The sequence below is a fragment of the Rhinopithecus roxellana genome, chromosome 5, assembly GCF_007565055.1.
Source record: "Rhinopithecus roxellana isolate Shanxi Qingling chromosome 5, ASM756505v1, whole genome shotgun sequence".
NCBI classification, from domain to species: Eukaryota; Metazoa; Chordata; class Mammalia; order Primates; family Cercopithecidae; genus Rhinopithecus; species Rhinopithecus roxellana.
Window position 1 is genome coordinate 151448209 of NC_044553.1, and position 16139 is coordinate 151464347.

Sequence of the window (16139 nt, forward strand, 5' to 3'; positions counted from 1 at the left end):
GGGGCAGTGAGTGTTCTCCAAGGGGTCCTCCCTGGAAAGCTGCTTATCCCAAGACATTGCCACTGTTCCAAAGGTTTCCAGAATGTGCCTTAGAGATGCCTTCAGAAGCCACTAGAACATTCTTTTGAGCAGCTCCACTGCCAGCAAATCTTTAACTCAGTGTCCGTTTTTAAAATGGCTGAGGCTGGAGAGGGTGGTGAGCGGCTGGTGGAAGGAAGGCCCCTCAGTGCAGCAGGGGCCACAGGCTAATCCCTGGGGAGCTGCTTCTCAGGCCCAGCGACAACAGCTGAGAATGCCCTACAAGACACCGGCGGGACCCCTAGACCACTGTCCACTGACTCAAAACCCGCTCACTGGCATAGCAGGAGTCCTGCACCTAAGAAGACCTGTGATCCGGCAGCTGCTGCTTCTAGCAGAGCCTAACTCACCCTGGCAGCTACGCAGGCAGCAGCAGGCAACTCTGTCTCAGGCTTCCCCGGGGAAAACGAGACCCAAGGTAAAGACGGCTCGGCAGGAGACAGCAGGCAGCACCTGCCCTCGCTTCCCTGGAAGGCCAATACACGCTGTGCCGGCCACACCTGTCCCAGCATGTTCCTCTGTGAATATCATTATCGTGTGGGTCCTCAGGAAGCGTCCTAGGGACAGAACACTTCTGGATGTGTTCTGGAGTCTATGGTGGTTCAGGTGGGTGGGGCCCCCTACAATAACCCAGGGAACAGGGACATTTTACTAGTTCCCCAAGACCTCTTTATCCACCATACACAACTCTTTCCATCTTTAGAGCACCTCTCCATCCCACCAAGAACACAGGGTGGTAGGGGCAGTGCTGAAGGACAGACAGCTGCTGCCACATCCCAGCTGGGCCCCCGAGTCTCGCTCAGCCCAAGATGGCAAGAGGAGCGGTTACCTGATGTGCCTGCGGAGAAGTTCTTGAGTGAGGGCCTCTGGACCACAGTGTAGGACTCGCCAACCACGAACACCTTGTACAGGACGGCGTTGTGGTTGATGAAATTCTGGACCACACAGGGTGGCTGGATGGCATTCAGGCCCTCCTGGTTGAACACAATAGCCATCTGGAAAGACAAGAGGTCAAAGGCTCTGTCAGAGTCCACCATCCTCTCAACCTCCAACACACAGGTGTGTCACCTGTCCAGAGCACCTCTACCAAGGCCCATTCCTGGTCCCGTGGCATGAGGACTCCCCGAGAGGAGCCTCAACCCAGGGTGAGTGGAATGGAGTGAAGAACACCTGGGGATGTATCCCTTCTGCCACGGGGTAGGAGGTCCTCCCTCCACTGGGTCTGCCATGTGAGATTGAGCTGACTGTGAGCTGCACAACTTCCGACAGTGTGGAGCCACTCGTCGCACTGTGGTCCAGGGAAGGGGACCCCTAAGGTTGTGTGCTACTCAACCCTCTGACATCCTAAAGGATCCTCCACAAAGACCCGGGAGGAGGGGGAAGGAAACAGATGACTCAGGCACAGGAGTCAGGAGGCCTTGAGTCAAAGCCTGTCTGATGACAACGGCTGCCTCTTGTCGAGCAGCTGTGACAAGCCAGGCCCTGTTCTGAGCACGTACACGAGTTACCTCGTGTCTCCCTTACAATGCGCCTCTGAGGGGAACGTACAACCTTACACAGATGAGGACGATAAGGCGCTGAGAGATTCAGTGACTGCCGGACCATGAGCGAGCCCGGGATGGAATCGGGTCTGCACAGCACCCAGCCGCGCCCCTACACACGGAGCCACGTGACACTCCGCAAACAACAGGCCTTTGCGCTTCTGGTCCCCGACTCCCCTAGGGAAAAAGGTCCCCGACAGGAGGATCTGGTAGGGGCTGAGGTAGGGAGTGTAGGGGGGCAGCTGCCAAAACCCTCTCAGCCCCGGCCAGCACAGGCTCTGCCCAGGGCCTGCTCTAAGGACAGAGGGGTGGGCCCTCGGCTTAGTCGATCCAGCTGCTGGTGCCAGGGTCACGGCTAATCCCTCAGCCCGCAGGGCCCCAGGAAGGAGCCACCAGACGGCTGGGGCTGCTGAGCAGGGATAATGGGCCCTGGACAGCTGGTTGCCTCCCCAGCTGCCACCCCTCATGTCAGCTGTCACGGAGTGCCAGCCCTACGTGCCTGGAGCTCAGCTGGGCAGGACAGACGTGGAAATCCAGGCCACATGGGAAAAACAAAAAGTGTGTGTCTGTGCTGGGAGCGCTGGGGGGCAGCGAACGTCTCCTCAGCCTTCTGACAAGAATAAAGGACAGGAAAAACACGAGCAGCTCTGGAGTCAGGCAGGGGCTGGAGTGCCTGCTTGGCACTTGCTGTGTGAGCCCAGGCTGGGCCCCCGCTCTGCTTAAGCACCACTGTCTTCCTCTGTAAAATCATGGGTGGCTGCAGGGGTGCTCCAGGCTTTCGGCTAAGTTACAGCTAAAAAAAAAAAAAAAAAATTTCCACTATGGAGCAAATGAGTACCCACACAATGGCCCCAAAACAAAACAAAAACCCAAATGGTTCTGTGAACATAAAATGAAGACAGAGTGGTTTAGCAGAAATGGTACTGATTTTGGTTGAGTCTGGGGCTGGGAGATTCAGAGGCAGGGAGTGGGCGGGCTGGGATGCAGACGAGGACTCCGGATCAGAAGCACCTGCTGGCCTATCTAAAGCCCACCATGCATAGTGCTATTCTCTACCCCTGCTGTACTTGGCTTCTCCGGGTACCCCTGGAATCTGTGAGAAGCTTGTCCCCCAGCCTCTGCCTATCTGGTGGACGGTGTCCACCCCAGAAGGCACGTCCCTGTAATGCTAACACACCCCGTCTGTACACAAGAGTCTGCTAGGGGTCTCTGAGTACGTGGGACATGGTGGCACACTTTTTTGGCAGTAGACCCAGACAGCCTGCTGGGGAGTGGTGGGGAGGGGAGGGATGCCCGTATGAACATCCTGGAGGCAGACGGCTAGAATGAGGGGTGATGTATAGCTTCCCCTGAGCGTGCTGACCCCATACTTGAGGGCTGAGAGTCCTGAGGCCCATCAGGGGCATCCTGAGAGGGGTGCACCTGGATCCAGAACCTCCATCTCCTTTGGCAAGTACCCGGCAGGCTCCAGGGCAGCTGATTCCGACAGCTCACCCAGCAGTCCACCCAGGCAACCCTGGCAGTGACCCCTCATCCTTCACAGAAGCCGCTATGTCTCCAATCACAAATGTGGACGGATACTCTGGGTGGCTGGGGAATTTGCCAAAGTCGCACAAACGGCAACATGCAGCACCAGAATCGGCCCCAGGCGTGGGATTCCGCAGCCCCAGGCCTCAGGCCTCAAGTGACTCGCAGAAATGGCTCCCTCCTCCCGGGCTGCCCGGTTCTGAGTGAGGCTGATCTAATCACACTAATGACTGCACTCGTGCTTCCGTCAGTAACACCCAAGCAACTGACACACAGAGGAACCACTGGGTGGTGGAAAGGGGCTGCTGGAAGGCGGGCAGGCAGGTACTGGGGCCGAGGGGGGCCTTCCTGCTCTCTCCCTGGCCAGGCACATCCTGGAGGGTGCTGCCAGCACTGGGCACAGAGCCCAGGCAGGCTGTGGCAGGAGGGCCAGCACCCACAGGAAGACCACATGAGGGCTCCTGATTTCAGACAACTGACAACGGGACGGGCGGGCTGTCCCCACACTCCTTCCCATCACAGCACGTGCCATGCTACGCCAACACTGTCTACTGACACTTCCCCGGAAGTACAGGCCAGGGACAAAGAGCAGTACATAACCCAGGAAAGGCCCATGCTGCTGAGTCTTCCCCCTTTTAGTCGTGAGCTCTGGGGAGCATTTCTGTTGGTGGGGCCTTCCAAGGATAGGCCTTCCCCAGAGAGCCCACTCCGGTCAGATGCCTGTTGCCCAGCATACCTCCACATGTGCCCAGTGGGGAGACCCCAGGCAGGGCTATGTCCAGGGCAAACACAAGGCCTCAGGTGTGGCTCCAGAGGGTGGTGCGGGCCCTGGCCCCAGCGAAGCCCCTACATTACCATCCACTCCTCTAGCCCCCGGAGTCCTCACAGCCTCCTTGGCTCTCTCTAGGGACAGGATTCACATCCTATGCATCTGTCCCCTGGTCCCCGTGGTCCTCAAGGTGGCCGGGAACATCATAAAGTGAATAAAAGAACGAATGGGTGGGTGGGTGACTCGTGAATCAAAGCATTCCATGGGGTTGATTCCAAGCGGCCCCCCTTTCCTCCTGGCCCGTCTCAATGCAGCAGCATGGCAGACCCCTGTGGCAGTGACAGAGCCTTCTCAGAGCTAATAGCCCTCATGTGGGCCCAGCCCAGTGCCTGCCACAAGACAGGCCCTCGAGGAGATGACACTGATGGCCCAAAGGACAGACAGTCCTGCAGGGTGGGCTGCACTGGGGCATGACTCGCACAAGCTCCCCTATGGACTGAATGTGTGCCCTAGAACTCCTACGCTGAAGCCTGCGCCCCACTGTGGTGGTATCTGGAGGTGGGGTCTTTTTGGAGGTCTTGAGGGCGGGGCCCTTAAGATGGGATTAGTGCCCCTATCAGAAGAAATTAGAGAGCTTGCTCTTGCTTTCTATCCCTCCCCATTCACACACACAAGAGGCCATGTGAGGACACAGGGATAAGGTGGCCATCTGCAAGGTATGACGAGAGCCCTCACCAGAAACTGACCCTGCTGGCACCCTGACCTGGGACTTTCAGCCTCCCAGGACCGTAAGAAAATAAATGTGGCGAAGCCACCCAGTGCCTGGGGTTTGTTATGGCTGCCAGAGCTAAGACAGGCTCCACAGAGGACAGGTGGGTCCCGAGCACATCCTCCTGCCTTGGGGACAGGACAGACACTGGGGTGAGGTTGCAGACAGTCCAGGGAAGGGAAGGAGGCTATCTACCAAGGAGCCGGGACTAACAGAGGGCAGGAGCAGTGACAGTGAGGAATCTGGCAGGGTCGCAATGAGACACGACGAGCTGAAAGGATGGGGGTCGGGGGCGACAGACAGTCAGATCTTCTTCCACTCACCTCATGAGAGTTGGTGCCATGAGCCACTCTGGTTTTGCAAACTATGGGTTGGGGAGAGAAAAGCAGAGAGAAATTAGGCCATTCACCCACAAGGCAGGGGTATTTGGCACGTCTAGAAAGGAACTCTAGCTGAGACACACACTCTGGACACCTGGTATCTGCACTGAGGGTGATGTGTGGGTAGACACCCCCAGGCCAGGCAGGAGAGCACGTTGTCCTGTGCCCCCCACCAGGACCCGGTTTCTGTGGTGTGGGTGGAGGTGGGACCCAGGGCCATGTGCTCGTCCATCCCCAGGTGAGCTTAAATCCAGAAGGGACTACAAACCCCGCCCCTCCCCCATGCTGGCCTAGGCCTACAGCACCTGCCCTCAGGTGGAGCTGGGGTGGTACGCACTGAACGGGAAAGCCAGGCCGTTCTTCTCCAGCAGCCGCATGGTGTCATCCCCGCACAGGCTCGTGAGCTCCATGAAGGGTGGTGAGCAGATCCTGTCATCTAGGGCAGAGGGGAGGCCTGGTCAGCACAGCTCCTGGACAGCTGCCCCAGGCGCACGTCCTGCAACAGCCCGCCCCACCCCAGGGGCCTTCCGTGCCCTCATGCTCCTGGATCTGACCGTCCTCAAACTCTGCAGTCCCATGTGCTCATGTGTGTGAACAATAACCACAGCACTGCCGTTACACTGTCCAATAACATTTCTGTAATTACAAAACTCGTGTATGATCACTGTGTAAAATCCAAAGAGCACAGAAAAGTAAAAAATGTACATATTCACAGACATTACAACTACTAACCCACCACTGTGGCCTTTTGGCCATGTGTACATTTACACACAGAGAGCTTTATAAACAGGATACTGTTTTGTAACCTGAATCCTAACTTAATAAGCCATGACCATTTTTCTGGTTCAATAAAGACTTTCCCATGGTATGATACACTGGCTTAATAATAATCGCAGTGACAATACAGCTCTTAGCATGTGTCTAGCGCTGTGCCGAGGGCTTTGCCGGCATCACCTCTAGGTTTGCAAAATAATCCCATGAGGAGGAAACTGGGGTCAGGGAGATTAAAGAACTAGCTGGTGGTAACACAACTGTTTCCACATGGACACCGCCTGACCCCTCACCTGCCGACTACTTAACATAATTGAGGGCATCACGTGGAGCTCCAGAGGTGGCCTCCCCAGCATGCTCACTGCATCTCCGCTGCACGCTCCAGCCCAGGCCGCACCTGGTCCCCCTGCCAATGGCTTCTCACCCTTCACAGCTTGGCATTCCTGAGCCCCTCTCCAGGCCCACCCAGTGGATTCTACAGGTGAGCCCAACTTTCTAAAACCCTCGAAAGCTGACCTGTTCTGTTCATCCTGACTCGTGCCTGGCACCGAGCAGGGGGAAACAGATTTTTTATGGGATAACAAAACGTATTTGGAATCTCTCTGCTGATGATGAAATTACTAGTTTTTTATTATTGTTTCTTGTCATTGTCCCCCTTCCCTGATAAGACCACAGAGGTGGGACCACCCTGTCCTTCAGGGCACAGGGGCCAGGAAAGGCTGAGCGTGAGTGGGGCGGGGGCGGTCTGCCACCCACAGGCTTGGAAACCAAACCAAAAGTAAACAGCGAAGCGGCCTGTCTCGAGCTGCTAGCTACTTGGCTGGCTAGGAGGTCAGGACATTAAATCAAGGTAGATCCAGCCTCATTTATCTCATAAAAACAAATGCCAAGAATTACACAGAGCATATAAAAGTGCTTTTATCTCCCTCCTCATCCTCATTCCCCTTTTCCCTCACTCCTACCCTCACAGTCTAAACTCCAAACAGAAAGATTTGGGGGGTTTCAGTTTCTCTGGGGCACTGGGAGGGTGGTCTGGAGCCAGTGTTTCCCCAGCCCCCGGCAGACAGTGATGCAGGCCCTCTGCACAGAGGCCTATTCAATCAGCAGCAGTCCCTGACAGTGTGCAGAAACAGAGGCCCCAAGGTCATACAGTGGTCAACGGCAGAGCCAGAACAAGGAGCCAGGCTCACCTGGCAGCCCAGGAGAGGGGAAGTCAGGAAAGTCAGGGCTGGGGGCGGGCGTGGGAGCTAGTGCTCAGCTGAAAGCCATTTTCCAAACAAGGCCCCAGGCCGGGTGGGAATGCTGTGAGGGCTGGCAGGCCCTCCATGGCTGTCAAGGGAGGAAGCAGTCTGTGCAAAAGCCTCCTTGCTGCAAACACACAGCCCCTGCAACCCAGTCCCAAAGGCCTGAATGAACTGGAGGGTTCTGCCATAAACAGACTTCAGACGGGCGCTCACCAGCCTGGGCTCCACCTTTGGCCCCTCCTCCCACAGGAAGATCTGGAGGCTGCTGGGGTCAAACAGGCCACCTCCTGTAAGAGCTTCCAGGCTCCCTACGGCCCTCAGAGTTTTTAGAGCAGGTGAATCAGCTTGGCTTTCAGATTTCAATGCCCTTCTCAACTGTCCCTCCCCAGCCTGACCCATCCAAGCTTTTACATAATATCACTAGTGGCCAGTAGCCAATGTCTCAAAACACTGCATGTGTTCCATGCCAGACACTGCTCCACGTAGTTACACAGTAACTCATTTACCCTCATAAGAACCCCACAAGGAAGCACTCCTGTCCCTTAGAATTTTACAGATGAGGAAACTAGGGCACAGAGGTGGCATTTCCCTGCACAGAGTTCCACAGTGAGCCAGTGGTACAGCCAGGAGGTCACACCCGGACCGTTTGACTCCCAGGCCCCTGCTGTTGACTACAGCCTCCCTCGCAGAAAAAGTGCCCATGGAGCTCCCTGGCTCGAGGGGTTCCTAACAGCGTGCTACTCTGCTCTGTGGCAAACCTCATAACAATAGCAGTGTCAACACACAGAATCAACCAAGGCAATACACCATATTAATAAAGGACAAAAACCACACGATCATCTCAATGGATGCAGAAAAAGCATCTGAAAAAATCTAACACCCTTTCATGGCAAGAACACTCCACAAACTAGGAACATAAGGGAGCTTCTTTAACCTTCTAGAAAAACCCAGACTCCTCAGTGAAAGACTAGACACTTCCCCTAAGATCAGGAACAAGATAAGGAGGTCTGCCTCTGCCACTTCTATTTAACACTGTACTGGAGGTTCTAGCCACGGCCATTAGGCAAGAAAAATGAAACAGCATACAGCGTTGAAGGGAAGAAGTGAAACCATCTCTATTTGCAGATAATAGGATCTTATACATAGAAAATCCCAAGGAATGCACATATTTAAAAAACCTCCAAAACCATTAGAGCTAATAAATGAGTTTAGCAAGGTTGTAGGATACAGGAAAAGCAACTGTACTTTTTTAATTTTTAAAAAGGATATTTATGGGTCTGGCGTGGTGGCTCACGCCTGTAATCCCAGCACTTTGGGAGGCCAAGGTGAGCGGATCACCTGAGGCTGGGAGTTCAAGACCAGCCTGATCAACATGGAGAAAACCTGTCTCTACTAAAAATACAAAATTAGCCGGGCATAGTGGTGCATGCCTGTAATCCCAGCTACTCGGGAGGCTAAGGCAGGAGAATCGCTTGAACCCGGGAGGTGGAGGTTGAGGTGAGCCGAGATCATGCCATTGCACTCCAGCCTGGGCAACGAGAGTGAAACTCCATCTCAAAAAAAGAAAAAAGAAAAAAAAAAAATATATATATATATGTATTTTAGTCAGGGTCTCACTCTGTTGCCCAAGCTAGAGTGCAGTGGCAGCTCACTGTAGCCTCAACCTCCCAGGCTCAAGGGATCTTCCCCACTCAGCCTTCTGAGCAACTGCACCACCATACCCAACTAATTGGTAGAGAAGGGGTCTCACTATGTTGCCCAGGCTTGTCTCAAACTCCTCAGCTCAAATGATCTTCCCACCTCAGCCTCTCAAAGTGCTAGGATTACAGGTGTGAGCTACCACGCCTGGCCTCAACTGTATTTCTATACCCCAGCAATGAACAATCCAAACGTGAAATTAAGAAAACAATTCCATTTACAAAATCATCAAAAAGAAATTTAACAAATAAATGTAAGACTTAAACACTGAAAACTACAAAATACCATTGAAAGAAATCAAAGAAGACTTCAATAAATGGAAAGATACACAAAGCTCATTAATAGGAGATTCAAAATTGTTAAGTGGGCAATACTCCCAAACTGATGTACAGACTCAGTACGATAGCCATCAAAACTACAGCTTTTTCTTTGCAGGAAATGAAAAGCTGATCCTAAAATTCCTATGAAAATGCAAGAGACTCAGGACCACTAAAATATCTGGAAAAAGAAAAAGTTGGAGGACTCACACTTCTTCATTACAAAACTTACTACAAAGCTAGAGTAATTGAGGCAATGTGGTCCCAGCATAAGGATAGACATAAAGATCAATGGAATAGAACAGAGAATCTGGAAACAAACTTGTGCATTTATGCTCAACCGATTTTCTACAAGGGTGCCTAGACAATTCAAGGGGCGGAAAGAATATTCGTTTCAACAAATGGTGCTCGGACAACTGGGTATTTACATGCAAAAGAAGGAAGAAGGAACCCTACTTCACATCATACACAAAATTAATTCGAAACTGATCACGATCTCGTTATAACAGCTAAAACTACAAAACTCTTAAAACATAGATGCGAACCTTCATGACTACGAATTAGGCAATGGCTTCTTAGAGAGGACACCAAAAGCAAAAGCAACTCAAGGAAAAATAGAATAAATTGGGCATCATCAAAATTTAAAATGTTTTGCTTCAAAGAGCACTATACAGAAAACGTAAAGACAACCCACAGAATGGGGAGAAATATTTGCAAATCATAAGAAGGGTCTCGTATCCAAAATATATAAAACACTATCAACAACTGAACAATCCAAAGATATCTCTATTCAAAAATGGGCAAAGGATTTGAACAGAAAGTTCTCAAAATAAGACATAAAAATGGCCAATGAGCACATTATTAGCCATCGGGGAAATGCAAATCAAAACCACAATGAGACACCACTTTACACCTACCAGGATGACTATAATAAAAGAGACCAACAGTAACAAGTGTTGCTGAGGGTATGGAAAAAATTCCAACCCTCATCCATTGCTGGTGGGAACAGAGAAACGGTACAGCTGCTTGGGGAACAGTCTGGCAATTTTTCACACAGTTAAACAGAGTGACCATATGATCCAGCAATTCCACTTCTTATACCCAAGAGAACGGAAACATGTCCACACAAAATCCTAAAAATGGTTCACAGCAGCATTACTCATCATAGTCCAAATGGGGCAACAATCCAGAAGCCCATCAACTGCAGAAAGAATAAACAAAAGGTGTTCTACCCATACAATGGAGTATTATTCAGCCATGAAAGGGAACAAAGTATTGAGACATGCTACAACATGGAAGAACCGTGAAAACACTGGGCTGAAAGGAAGAAGCAGACACAAAAGGCTACATGCTGTAATACAGATTCCATTTATCTGACATGTCCGGAGCAGGCCAATTCACGGAGACAAAAAAGAGATTAATGGTTGACAGAAGCTGGGGAAGGAAGGAACTGGGAGTGACTGCAAATGGGTACATTCCTTTGGGGGTGATGAAAATGTTCCAGAATTAGTAGTGATGACTGCATAATTTTGTGAATATAATCAAAATTACCGAACTAGATGTACACTTAAAAAAGGTAAATTTGGCTGGGCACGGTGGCTCACACCTGTAATCCCAGCACTTTGGGAGGCCGAGGCGGGCCGATCACCTGAAGTCAGGCCAACATGGTGAAACCCCGTCTCTACTAAAATTACAAGAATTAGCTGGGCGTGGTGGCGCATGCCTGTAATCCCATCTACTTGGGGAGGCTCAGGAAGGAGAATCCCTTGAACCCAGGAGGCGGAGGTTGCAGTGGGCCGAGATCACGTCACTGCACTCCAGCCTGGCAACAGAGTGAGACTCCATCTCAAAAAACAAACAAGCAAACAAACAAAAGGTAAATATATGATACATAAATTATATCAATAAATTACGGGGAAAAAAAACTTAGTAGCAGTAGCTGTCATCCAGAGTGTTTGCTCTCTGCAGTACACTGAGCTAAGTAAACGCTTCACAACCACGGTCTCCTCCAGTCCTCCCTATACACGCACTAAGTCTTGTTCCCCATCTCCACTGGGTCCACGGTGAAGTCAGAGAAGGAACAAGGGGAGCCCATCTTCCTCCAGAGATGTCTGGAGTCCAGATGAAATGAAAGAACAAGACATTTCCAAAGAACGGGCCACATCCAGTATCAGGCCAGACAGCCCCTACCCTTCTGAAATCCCAGGCTCTGGTGCATAAGACAGCAGCCGAGGTGGGAGCAGGAATTGGGTGGCCAGGAAAGCAGGGAGGTCTGCACGGTCATTCTTGTTCATTCATCCCAGTCTGGAGCTTGCTGACCACACTCTGAGCGGCAGACACACCGGCTGCCTGGACCACTCCTGCTCTGGCGTGGGGTAGGGGCTCAACTGAGACCCGCCCAGCCACACTGCTAGGACGAGCTCGTATTCCAAACTCAGGCACCAGACTTCGCTGAAGGCAGTCTTGAGCCCACAGAGCACATGCTGGGAAGGACTCCATCTCTCAGTGGCCGCAGACTGTTTTGCATCCTGAGCTGCCCCCGCTCGGGTTGCTGGGCGTGACAGGCTGCAATGTCTGCACCGCTTGAGTCCGTTTCTGGTAGCCAAAAGCATCCTGACACATCCATGAAGTCGGAGTAAATAAGAAACATAGAGTACTACTGTTTCAATAGCTATTCACCAACAGAAAAGTATGTTGAGCCTCTACTAGATTCCAGGAGCTAACAATATAGCAATAAATAAAACAGAAGCATCCCTGTCCTTGATGAGCTTCCATTCTAGCGGAAGGGACCCAGACAATAGTCTAGAGAGGTAAGTGAAATGTATAGCTGGCCGGAGCTGGCAGTGAAACATTGAGCACAAAATGGGGGTGCCGGGGGTGTTGGCAGAGGTGGGGTATGCGATTTGAACAACATGGTGAGGGGCACCTTCCAAAGACAGGGTGAGGGAGCCAGGGGGGCTGCATATCTGGGGGAGGCGCCAACCAGGCACGGGGAACAGCCAGTGCAAAGGCCCAACCTGCTGCTCTTTGGACACACGAACGACTCAGCCTGAGAATGCTCCGGCAGAGCATGAGGCTGGGAAGGAACCAGGCCCGGCTGTCTCCACTGGCAGGTGGCGCCCAGGTGTACCCCCACCATCTCAGTACCAGCAGACAAGGGACAGTGCCCGCCTAAGGGACAGTGACAGCAGGGGTTCCTCCCTCTCAATCATGAGAAGCTCGCAGTGGCGCCAGCAGCTCTTCTCCCAGAATAGAGACAGAATGAAGACTCGGGAAGCCAGAGCGGGGAGCCTGGGAGGCTATTTCTGGTTCCCTGAAAAAGGCCACTGTTGCTTATTTCTCTACCATCCTCATTTTTGGATGGGAGGTGGAATGAGGCTTTCTGTGGTTGGATGGTGGGTTGTGTTCTTTTGAGAGTGAATATCAGCCCATGGGAAACAGAAATGCTCCCGTCTTCCCTCTCTGCCTCTCCAAATCAGATACCATGAAGCAGGAGGGCACATGGAGATGGGCAAGTCCCAGACACAGGCTTTCATAAGTCCAGAAAGGGGAGGGGAATAGTTCAAGGCCACACAAGTTACCAGCAGAGCCAGGAAAAGGCTGGCCTCCCGCGTCACACCTTATTACCCATCCACTCCACCAGGTGATTTCTCCCTCATCCAACTGGTAGCAGCTACAGAACTTACAAGAAAACGAAAGTTCAGTGACAAACAGGTGAACCCAAGAGGACAACAGGGGTGGAAGGAGGAGGAAATGAGCACCTAAAGGCGCAGCTTTGAAGCCGCCTGGCCCGACAATGGACCTGGGGCAAACTTCCACTCACTGAAACCTTGGGCACACGACCTAACTCTGCTGAGCCTTGCTTTCCTTGTCTGCAAAATAGGAGTGTTGCTTCCCTAGAGAGCTGTTGGGAGGCCTGGCACATTACAGGGACCCAGTGGGGGATGCCCTCAAGGAAGCAGGCAGGTGTCGAATAGCAGCTACTGGTCCACATCCCAGGGCACCCCTGCACATGGGAGACCCCAGCTATGTGTGCCTGGGACACCGGCTCTTAGAGCTGGGCTCAGTCCTGCTTCCTGGGCCACTGCCAATTCCTAGGGGCCCATTTTGTATGGCAGGAAACTGGGGCAAGAGGGACCACCATTGTGTTGCTGACAGAGCAGGGTCAGCAGATTCTAAGTTCTCGCAGCATCTTTTTTTTTTTTTTTGAGACAAGAGTCTCGCTCTGTCACCCAGGCTGGAGTGCAGTGGCACGATCTCCACTCACTGCAAGCTCTGCTTCCCGGGTTCACACCATTCTCCTGCCTCAGCCTCCTGAGTAGCTGGGACTACAGGTGCCCGCCACCACGCCTGGCTAATTTTTTCGTATCTTTTTTAGTAGAGATGGGGTTTCACAGTGTTAGCCAGGATGGTCTCGATCTGACCTCAGTGATCCGCCCGCCTCAGCCTCCCAAAGTGCTGGGATTACAGGCGTGAGCCACTGCACCTGGCCTCGCAGCCTCTTTTGAAAGCGGGGGTTGGAGTGAAACCCACGCCCAGACTTCTCAGGCCCCAGAGCCCATACAGGTGCAGCTCTCTCAGGCCCACGTGCCCTTTCTTTCCCCTCCTGGCACCAACCCATGCCTGGGAGACTCCTGCTTATCCTCCAACATGGGTCAGGCACCCTCTTCCTGCTCACCTGGGAGCAGCCCCCTTGCTGTGCCACCCAAGGGCCCCACGCTGCTCATCTTGGCCAACTAATGATGCATCCACCTTCCCCACCTGACTGGGCACGCTGCAGGATCCGTAGAGAACCTGGGCTGTCTGGGTTTGAATCCTGGCTCCATCTCTTATCAGCTGTATCACCCTGGCCAAGAAACTTTGCCTCGCTGTGACTCAGTTACCTCACTGTGCCTCAGTTTCCTTGCTGTAAAATGAGGACTAGAACAGCACCTGGTTCAGAGGGCTGTTACCCCTCCCCCCACTCATTGTCATGGTCCCACTGCCCTCACTCAGAGGTGGCCAGCATCCAGCAGATGCTGAGGACGGGCCTCACTCATGTTTAAAGCCGGCACTAGCAGGTATGCATGAAAAGCTAGCTGTACTACTGTCGTCATGACCTGGACCGTCATACACAAGGTCTGCTGGGGAGGGTCCAGGAAGCAGGTCAAATGTCAATAACACACCAAGGAACATGGGCATCCAGCACTGATGCCACAATGCCCAGGGCCAGGGAGGCCAGGGACACTGCAGGGAGGAAGCCGTCACGGCAGAGAAAGCCCAGGAAGCAAAAGGAGGGCCAGCCCAGTTGCTATGACTGGGACCACCAATGCTCTGATCTGATACCTGTAAACTAGGCCAGCGATGCTGCCCACCTCCCCGGGTGGTTGCAGGGACGTGGTGAGGCCACGCCCATGAGGAGCATTCGGAATGATTGAGAATTGTATTATCCAGCCCTGTTTCCACGGATGCCCACCCTCCCTGGGGTGGCTGGTACCTACCAGCACAGTGCCCCCAGCCTGCTCTGGCCTGCCCTCCTTGGACACTGATGGAACAAGGGCTGTGGCCCAGCACCGTGACCTCTTCCCAGCTCCTGGAATCGATGTTCCTGAAGTCTGTTAATCCAGAAAGCCCCTTGTTGGTCCCCTCACTACATACTCATCTTCTCTGCACACATGCTCCTCTGCCCACAAACCACCGTCCTACAGCTCTCACCTGTACTGAGGCAGCTCCCAGTAAGGCATCCATGCCCCACGAGTGAAGCCCACAGCCTTTCCAGGCCTCTGCAGCCTGACTCTGCACCTTCCTGTGATGGGCTGAGCGCTGTTTCCAAGTTCATATTGAAGCCCCAATCCCCATGCCTGAGAACGGGATGGTACTGGGATACAGGGTCTTTAAAGAGGTGAAATGAAGTCACTAGAGTGGGTCCTAATCCAATAGGACTGGTGTCCTTATAAGGAGATTGGGACACAGACACACAGAGGAAGACCATGTGCAGATATGGGAAGATGACAGTCATCCACAGGCCAAGGAGGGAGGCCTCAGAAGAAGCCAACCCTGCCAACACTCAGATCTGAAACTTCTGCCTCCAGAACTGGGAAGCAGTACACTGCTGTTGTTTAAATGCAGCATTGTCATGCAGCCCCAGCAAATGAATATACTTCCCAACTCTTTTGTTTTCTTGTTTGTTTTTCTGAGACAGAGTCTCACTCTGTCACCCAGGCTGGAGTAGAGAGGCGTGATCTCAGCTCACTGCAACCTCCCCCTCCTGGTTCAAGTGATTCTCCCGCCTCAGCCTCCCAAGTAGCTGGGATTACAGGCACACGCCACCACGCCTGGCTAATTTTGTGTCTTTAGTAGAGATGGGGTTTTGCCATGTTGGCCAGGCTGGTCTAGAACCCCAGACCTCAAGTGATCTGCCCACCTTGGCCTCCCAAAGTGTTGGGATTACAGGCATGAGCTACTGCGCCCAACTCTTCTCTCACTGCACAACCCAAGATTGTTCCCAGCCAAACCCTGGCGCCAGGTGGATATAGTGTCCCCACTATACCTCTGGGATGGCCCCCGCTCCATGTCTCACTTGGCAATACCCACCCTTCCAAGCATCACAGAATCCCAGCTCTTCTCCAGAGCCCCCAAGAACACGCTGTCCCCTGCTGCTGCCTCGCAGTGGCACTTACTGTGCAACTGCTACCCGCAGTCAACGTTTTTCTAATACCTTTTCTGGCATTGCTACCGAGTTTTGTTGTTTATCTCTTGTGCCCTATTAAATTTTCACATGTGGGTTCTGATTCAGTAACTAGGCAGTATGTTCCTTGGGGACAGGAGAAGGCAGGCCTCAGTAAGAACCATCTCTCTGGCACGTGTACATGCGTGAAGATAAGTTGATGGATGGGATAAGTGAGCCGTGAGTGCTGGAAACAAAAGGAGGAGGGAAGCTCAGTGTTGGCACAGCCCAGGAAGTAAGAAGGAGGGGCCTGCAATCTCCCGCCTGGCCACCCTGTGGCGCTGTGGGTCTGGAACAGCCTTGAAGATGGCTGTGGCAGGACTGGAAAAGAGCCGGCCC

General features: G+C 52.8%; 1 protein-coding gene across 1 annotated transcript in view; it reads right to left on the reverse strand.

Annotated features, from left to right (window-relative positions):
• ITPK1 (inositol-tetrakisphosphate 1-kinase) overlaps nt 1-16139 on the reverse strand; it is a 182511-nt gene that overhangs the window by 17359 nt on the left and 149013 nt on the right. Inside the window, exons 5-7 of the mRNA XM_010384507.2 lie at nt 5402-5500; nt 5008-5048; nt 908-1073 (exon numbers count right to left, since the gene is read on the reverse strand). Coding sequence (XP_010382809.2) covers nt 908-1073; nt 5008-5048; nt 5402-5500 — 306 coding nt within the window. The remainder of the gene's footprint in view (nt 1-907; nt 1074-5007; nt 5049-5401; nt 5501-16139) is intronic.